The sequence below is a fragment of the Cyprinodon variegatus genome, unplaced genomic scaffold, assembly GCF_000732505.1.
Source record: "Cyprinodon variegatus isolate N-32 unplaced genomic scaffold, C_variegatus-1.0 Scaffold1013, whole genome shotgun sequence".
Lineage (NCBI taxonomy): Eukaryota > Metazoa > Chordata > Actinopteri > Cyprinodontiformes > Cyprinodontidae > Cyprinodon > Cyprinodon variegatus.
In genome coordinates, this window is record NW_015151466.1 from 49,145 (window position 1) to 57,532 (window position 8,388).

Genomic DNA, 8,388 nt, shown 5'->3' on the forward strand with positions numbered 1-8,388 from the left:
AGTCTATAAATGTTTAAAAATTAACTTTAGTTTATTTTATAACAGTCATTATAAAAATATCAGCTCTCTAATATCAAACAGTTCATATTCATTAAAAATGTTAAAACACATTTCTAACAAGGTTAAGTTGTGTGTAGAGGATCAGTGACTCTGGAGGAGCAGAAAGTTTCAGTCTTTCTTTCTGATCACTGTAGAATCAAACGTCTCAGAATCCAACTTGGTTTGATCCAGAAACTGAAACTCATTTAATCTACTTTAACCAGATGTTCAGCCGATGGTTTGGTGCTATAGGCATCAGTTCACTGAAGAGAAAATGAGAAAAGTTAATAAATCAATTAGAGATGGATGGAGACACCCAGCAGCTCACAGTCCTTTAATTATTACATCAGTTTATTTTATTCCTCAGAGAAAATGTCAGTCTTCCAGATCACTGACAGGAAAAACAATCCATCCCATAATAATCAAGTAAAGAACAGCGTTCTATCTTACCTGGTTGGGAGTTCAGGGCATGTTGTTCTACATCTTGTATTTGATCCTATTATGTAGAAGAAAAGTCAGTGATTTCTTCAAGAAACTTAATATTTATATCAACATCTGTTCATTTAATAAACCTACATACCGTTGGGGGTTTCTTTTTTTGTGTGCATATATCTGTAAAAAGTAAAATGTTACAGATATTAAAACATTAAAACACACAAATATTCTATTACTTTTTTTCCATCTTACCTAATAGTCTCTGTCTTTGATATTTCCAGAGAAAAATAACAACAACAATCGCTGCCAGAACTAAAAAACCCATCACCCCACCGATCACTATTCCTGTGATGTTTTTCTTTTCTCCACATTCAGCATCAGTTGAAGTATTTCCTGCTTTTATCAGCTGAAGGTTTTGTTCTTCACATCTGCAGTAACAGAAACATGCATCCAGGTTAATGCTCTGCTGAACATCCTGCTGTGTTTAAGGTGTTTCTAAAAGACTAGCTTACTGTGTGTGTGGCTGACAGGACGACATTGATCCATCAGAAAACGTTCCAGCGACGCAGTCAGAGCAGTCTGTGTCTGTGGAGGCTGTTCCTGAACAAACACAAACCAGTTTGCAGGAAGTTGGTCAGAAGACTCTGATCAGATGTTCAGCTATAATAAACATGTGACTCAGTTTATCTTTCTTTATTGTCTGACTATAAATATAAAGTCAGCAGTCATGTTAAAAGCAGAGGATGTCCAACCTTTCCTCCTGATGAACTGTCCTGGTTTACAGCTCCTGTGTCTCTGTGCTGCTCCACAGCCTCCTGGTTTAAGGTCAGTACAGAAGAATCCCTCCATTGGTTCACAGACTGTGTCTGCAGACCGTTTACATTCACTTTTTACTGTCAGACCAGCTCCTGAAAAAAACGAAAGGTCATACATTTGGGGATTAAAAACCCATCAACATAGTAAACCAGTAGAGAGACGGAACAGTATATTCATTTGGATGAAAGCAGCATTTATACATGATATAAGAAGCATAGAAGAAGCCAGGATGACAGTATTTGATCATAATATTAAACTAACTCTCCATTGGATAGAACACATAACTGTAAAGTATCTAAAGAAAGCAAGAAGCATTTAGTATAAGAGCTGGAACATAAAAAAACAAGTCATCCTACTGCCTCTATGTGGACCAACGAAAATTCAACATAAATGTACCTGAATTACAGATAGAACATGGAGAGCATTTCTTCAGACCATTTGGTTGGTCCATGTAAGTCCCAGCTGAGCAAGGCTGACAGGATGTACTTCTAAACTCTGTGCAGTCGGTTTTAACCCGACTCCCTGTTGGAAGATAAAACAAAACATTTTGTGTTTTGACCATGGGTTGTTTGCATGGTAAGCAAACTGCAACAATTTATGCTGCGTTTAGCTTTGTTCACATTAGCCTAGAGCTACTCCGAGAAGAATATTCAGAACCTGATATAAAACCAAATGACAAAGGCGCAGTATGGCCTAAACAGCTTATTAAAAATTATATGAAATTAAAATAATTAATTATTAAATAATAAAAAGTTTTCAATTTTCTGCATGACATTTTAAAACTTATGTTCTACAAGGATGAGTGCTCTGAGTGCAGAGATACTAAATGTGTTACTTATTTTGGTGTAACACTTATTATTTTGTTTAAATAAATTTAGTTAATTTATATAGCCCAGTAATTGAGCTAAAATGGAGCCTAGGCGGGAGCTCAACTGAAGAAACTTTTTGCTTTTCATACATCCACCTGCAACACAGCCAATCAGCTTTGAACCACACCTACAGGAAACCCAATAGGCATCAAAAGTTCATCTTAAAAGGCCTTCGATCCGCACTTGTCTGCTCATGTGCGCAGGGCGAGGATGCGCTGTGTGACTTCATTCAGATGACACCGTTTCAACTTGAAATGAGCTTTGGATCGTCCGCTCTGACTGCTGCTCAGATCATATCCTCCGACACACCCATTGATCCAAACATTGCGTAGATCAACAGGCTCCGCCACGCCCTGTTTCCCCATCTCCACACATATCTGTGTTTCAGCCATCAGCAGTGAACTGGCTAGCTCTGTGCACTGCAAAAAATCTAAATCTAGATAAGTTATTTTTTCTTAAAATAAGTGCATTTGTTCTTGAATTTAGGAGGTAAAAGAGACATTCTGCCAATGGAACAAGACAATTTACACTTAAAATAAGAAAACACTATTGCAATGTCTTATTTCAAGTGTATATTATCTAATTATCTTAATTTAGGAGTAAAAATACTCATTCCATTGGCAGATCAACTTATTTACCTGCTCAAATTAAGGGTAAATACACTTAATTTAAGAAATTTTTTACTTATTTCTAGATGTTTTTTGCAGTCAACTCGCTGACACCGTTTCTGGCAGCTTTTGTCAATCGCTACAGGCACTCATGCGTCCTCATTCAGCACTACATGTGATTATGGTGCCTTCCATCATCGCGGCAGGCCATTCATGGCACCTTCCATCTTCGTGGCGGGCGCCTCATGGCGCCTATCATCGTGAGTGTTTATGGCGCCAGCATTGCGGCGGGCATTTTATGCCGCCTTCCATCTTCGCGGCAGGTGCTTCATGACCCCTATCATTATGGGTGTTTATGGTGGCAGCATCGCGGCGGGTATTTTATGCTGCCTTCTAGCATCACGGTGGGTGCTCCATGGCGCCCATACCCATTGCGGCAGACGCATCGCACTTCTATCCATTGCTGCAGCACTTCATGGCACCCTTTTTCCATCACAGCCAGTGCATCACGTCCCCAGCTCTTTGCCTCAGGCGCATCGTGCTTTTAACCCATCACAGCAGTGCTTATGGCCCTCTCTTTTCTCTTTTCAAACCCCTTAGCACATCATGCTTAACCATCGCGGCTTGCTTGTATTGTCTTCGGTCATTGCGGCTTGGCTTAGATCATCGCGTCCTCATCTCACTTTCTCAGCTCATCGTGGGCGCGTATCATGTCCCCAGCACATTGCTGCACGGGCGTGGGTTCTCTGCTCGAACACTTAGCTCATTGCTACATAGAGCTTGTCTGTGGTTGTGGCGGGCCAGAGCGCTCAGCCACAGCCTCATTGCTGTTATCACCACAGTCATCACCCCATCGTTCTTTTCAAGCGTCTCCTTACTTGGCCAGCAATGTTGCCATTGCGCATCATCCCCAGCGTCGCTCTTTCATTTTCAGGCTGCTTGATCTGGCTATTGCATTTCCTTCCTCCTCATCCAGGTTCATTGTTCAAGGGCTGCCTTCTGACATTTCTTTTGATCTAGACTGCTTCTCGATTAGATCTGCAAACTTTCTACTATCTCATCATTCTGTCTGCAGCCATGCTTCAAATTTACGAATGATGCCCCATCCATTGGGGGAGGTTCTTTCAAATAGTTGGTGCGCAGTTCATGGCTGCTACCCTCATCATGTCTAATTCTCTGCTTAGTGAGGTTTACCCATTAGCTGTATCCAAAGTTCAGAATGGAGCAGCCACAACAGCGGTCTGTGGCGTCTCCTTGACGTTCTCAGCAACGGGGCTGATGGTCTTAAGCCTATGCCTGATGCCTCTGCCCTGAGCACGCATTCATCCTTCCGAACTGTTCAACGTTTTCTCAGCCTTTAAGAGTAAGCTAACTACAAATACTGGTGGTGGTTTTAAAACTCATTCATGTCCATCAGATCTGAATGTTTGATTATTTTAGTTGTTTTCATAACCCATTCTCATCACTCATCTCTCTCCTGTCATTCGTCATGCCAGATGGTTTTATACCAGGCTCCCTTGTATCATTCATCCTATCATTCAACCCAGCAATCATCCCCTCCTTCATCCCATCACCATTCACCTAACCTCACCTCACCATCCCATCACAAACTTTTGGTAGCTCTTTTTTAAACGACCTCTGATCTGCACATTTCTGCTCTGCATACCACAGCACAGGCGGTGGATGCGCTTTGTTACCATTGGCTCTCAGGTCAATTCAGAATTCAATTTAAAATCCTTCTCTATACTTTCAAAGCCATCCATAACCTTGCTCCTCCATATCTGTCAGACCTCCTTTACATTGCCACCTCCTCCCGCTCCCTTAGATCCTCCTCCTCCATCCACCTCACTGTACCCCCAGCTCGACTTGTCACCATGGGGAACAGAGCCTTCAGCCGCTCTGCTCCCCAGCTCTGGAACTCACTTCCTCCCGACCTCCGCAGTATTGACTCTCTCCCCTTATTCAAAGCCAGACTCAAAACCCATGTGTTCCAGCTCACTTATTTGTGAATACACTGCTCTTTTTCCTATCCATAACTGTTTTTATGTTCCTGAATTTGTATTTTTGTATTTTCATCTTTCTTTTTATTTATTTTTAGTTTTTATTTTCTGTAAAGTGACCTTGAGTGTCCAGAAAGACGCTGTTAAATAAAATGTATTATTATTATTATATATGTGTCATTGCTAAATACAGTCTTTTATGTTCGGATATACATATTCTATGCACTGCACTGCACTGATTGTTATTTGTATTCCTTTGTAGAACCACAGGAAATCTACTACAAAAGCAGACATCTGCTTCTGTGTCTTTTAACGGGGACACATTCCATACACCCTGCCGCTCTAAACCAGCTAACTCCTGGAGAACACCTGATCTCCTTTTTATAATTGTATCAATAAATTTCTGCTAATGGTATTTTTTCTCTTTGTGTGAGTTTTTCAGATTGAAATATACAATAGCAACAAAAAAAACAAAACAAATATACTCATGCATTTGTTAAAATAGTGAGGTATTGTCGTGGGAAAAAGTATTCAACTATTCATCCTAGTTAAATAAACGGAGGTCGATGGATTTCACTCAGTCGGCACATTTATTCATTAATTCTTTGCAAAGAGAGAACAGTTCATCATACAGTCCTAATGGCACAGCATTCTGCTCTGTTCTGATCTGGGCAGGGTTCGTTCCCCCTTACTTACAACAATGGAAAGCAGTCAAAGTCAAAACTAATTACAAACACTTTGGTTAACAGTAACATGTTATGAATAAACCTTGAGAAAGAATCTGATTTGTTATGGGAAAAAGCTATGTCTGGTCTACAAACACAACCTTGAGAGAGAAACAGACTGAGTGAAAACTTTTATAGTGAGTAAATAGGATAAATTAATATATAGATGAAAGATAAAAGTTTTCCAACAACAGTATTTAAAGCAATATTATAACTTAGTCACTAAGGGCACTAGACCTGGAACTTCCTGGTTTTGCACCCCTGTAGGCCATTAGCAACACTGAACTGTAGCTAAATGTATTTTTTGTTGTTTTAGAATCTGATAGCAGAACTCTTTGGACTAGAAGGTTGAAAATTCACGGAGTTACTGGTAAAGACAATTAAACATTCACTGCTCTAGATTATATCCTACATCAGAGATCTAGTAATGGCAATTTTGAAGCCCTGAGAACCAATTAACCAATTTGACAAAATTGTCCGAAACTCGACACCATGCTTGATACATTTGATACAGCTAAGGATGACAGCATCTGCTATCAAAACTACTATTAAGTGGGTATCTTAATGTCCGCATTATTTCATGGTTAAGGTATGGTTGTTCTACAATTATTGTATTAATAATAATTATACACTCAACAAAAATACAAATGCAACACTTTTGTTTTTTTTTAATGAGATGAACTCAAAGATCTACAACTTTAACCAAATACACAATATACACATTTCCCTCAAACCAGTCTAAATCTGTGAGAGTGACCACTTTTCCTTTGCTGAGATAATCCAATCCACCTCACAGGTGTGCCATATGAAAATGTTGATACGTCACCAAGATTAAGGCACAGGAGTGCCTTAATCTTGGTGTCTGTTATAAATTAATCAGTGGATGAATGTGATGGGTATACAGTAGGTGTGTGAGTCTGTAATGTGCGTGTGTATGTGTGTCTATTTTAGATCCATGTGCATAAAGAGATCTATTCTGAATCAAGTGTAAACAAGACCTAAATATAAAATTTCTTTCCATGTCCTGAATAAAACTGTAAATGGGAAAACTTCGGGTTTGAGCCTCCATTCCGATGCAATTGAATACTTCAGTAGTACTGAAAGGCCCAGATTATTAGAATTTACTGTAAAGTTCCACACAAAGTGTGACATAAATAGGCCATAACGGTTTAAAAAAGGTAGATGCTGTGTTGAGCAGACTAATTGTGGCCTAACTTTACAGAGAACCAAAAACATGTTTGATCAGGTAAGAGTCAGATATGCTTTGTTGGCTAACAACTATTAGCTAAGTTTAAGCGGGTGTTTAAGGTTAGTTTAGACTGCCATAAAGAAGTCTAAAGCACTATGGGTCACAAAACTCATTCAGTGAAAAATTTGTCCCTCTCTAGTGACACAGGCAAGTTTTTGAGAATATCAGTCCAAGCTGAGCATTGACAGACAAAACAAATAATTTAAGCCAGAGTAAATGCTCTCAAGGACTATAAGGCATGCAAATCTACAGAGGAGTTCATTGCATTGTATCTAGTTTAAACTGGGCATAACAGAGCCCACATCATAATAAATAGTGAATAATCATTAAATGGAACCTACCAGGAGGACACATTGGACAGCACTCATTTCCTATCCTGTACTCTGTTAGATGACATGTGATGGTATGGACTCTGATGGCTCTCATTAGGATTATCTGTGAAGAGCAAAAACATTTGTATATACATTTTCCCCAGCATTATTTCCCTTTAAGATTTTAATTTTATTCAGGGATCATTGACAGTTTTAGGTTTTAGACATACTGTAACCTTGCCTGCAAGCTAAAGTGTTGTGTTATTTGTTTGTTAATGAACACACGGTAATCCATCTTGCATTGCTCCTACTTCAGCTGTTTGAGACCGACCCAAACCAGGTCAGCCAATCACATTGCAGTGTCATGGTTTAATGTAAAAAAAAACAAAACAATTACCATACGGAAAACATTATGAACAGTTAAGATTGTGCCTTCAAGTCGTTGCCCATAGGAAGAGGTTACTGAGATATAACCTTCAGAACGGCTCCAAATGACACAAAACTCATGGGTGAGTAGAACATGATGGAATAACGTAAAATCAAGGGCCCAATGTAAAAAAAAAAAATGGCGTTCCCCTTTAAGCAAAGAAAGAGGTTGCGTCTGGCCGGTATGAAGGATAGAGACATCAGAGAAGCCAGCCAAGGAGACACAAAATGGAGAAGAATCAGCTGGCCAAGGATAGCTTCTAGAGACAAACTGCAGGAGATTGGAGGAGTACAGAAGTAGATCAGACAAGGCGGTGGTTGCCCCATGTCTGCGCCAGTGGAACAATGATAACAAAAAAAAAAACACAGGTTAGTGACCACGTAACTCTGATGGGGAACGATAGCGAGCGTGTGAGTCATTAACCTGTTTTTTAAGTTCAGTCCGAGCCCAGAGGAAGGAGTTGAATCCAGCTGCATGATTTTCCACAGCATGCAGTGTAAACCACTCAGAAATTTCCAGGAGTAGAGGCCAAAGGTGCTACAGAAGCAGTCCAATGACCAGAAGCCAGCAGACGAGGAAAAGCAGTATCCGGAAGGAGAATTCAAAGCCAGTGTCGATGAGTAAGCAGAAATCCAGGTCAGAAGATCAGAAATCAGAAGAGGTACTGAAGGGATATCCAAGCGGTCGGGAGACAGCTCAATGGTCGCAAGCATGCAGAATCCAATGGGAGTCCATAGACAGGTCAGGTAAACAGATCAGAAAAGGGGTAGGCAGGCTCAGAAGTCTAGTATCAGAATAAACACGCTGGGTACGCTAGAGAACTCTCACCTACGGCTCAAATAATCTCGTATTGATCGCTTGGACTAAGCAGTTTCAATAGGAGTTGAAACAGGTGGATCGAGATGAGTG

General features: G+C 40.1%; 1 protein-coding gene across 1 annotated transcript; it reads right to left on the bottom strand.

The window, feature by feature from the left end:
* Window positions 1-294: 294 nt before the first annotated feature.
* LOC107100804 (tumor necrosis factor receptor superfamily member 5-like) lies at window positions 295-7,347 on the bottom strand. The gene is made up of 7 exons (XM_015399445.1): window positions 7,294-7,347; window positions 7,083-7,176; window positions 1,687-1,812; window positions 1,227-1,382; window positions 987-1,074; window positions 727-902; window positions 295-302 (listed from the first exon to the last, which is right to left on the bottom strand). Exons 1-7 carry the CDS (start codon window positions 7,345-7,347, stop codon window positions 295-297), a joined length of 702 nt encoding a protein of 233 aa, XP_015254931.1.
* Between the last annotated feature and the right edge of the window lie 1,041 nt (window positions 7,348-8,388).

What these genes read in the sequence shown, in the direction of transcription:
- LOC107100804 (XM_015399445.1), bottom strand. Translation starts at nt 7,347, where the DNA reads ATGGATTACCGTGTGTTCATTAACAAACAAATAACACAACACTTTAGC. An exon ending in CTGTCCAATGTGTCCTCCTG is followed by an intron (nt 1,813 to 7,082) that starts GTAGGTTCCATT and finishes ATCTTCCAACAG; the next exon opens with GGAGTCGGGTTAAAACCGAC. An exon ending in TCCTGTCAGCCACACACACA is followed by an intron (nt 903 to 986) that starts GTAAGCTAGTCT and finishes CTGTTACTGCAG; the next exon opens with ATGTGAAGAACAAAACCTTC.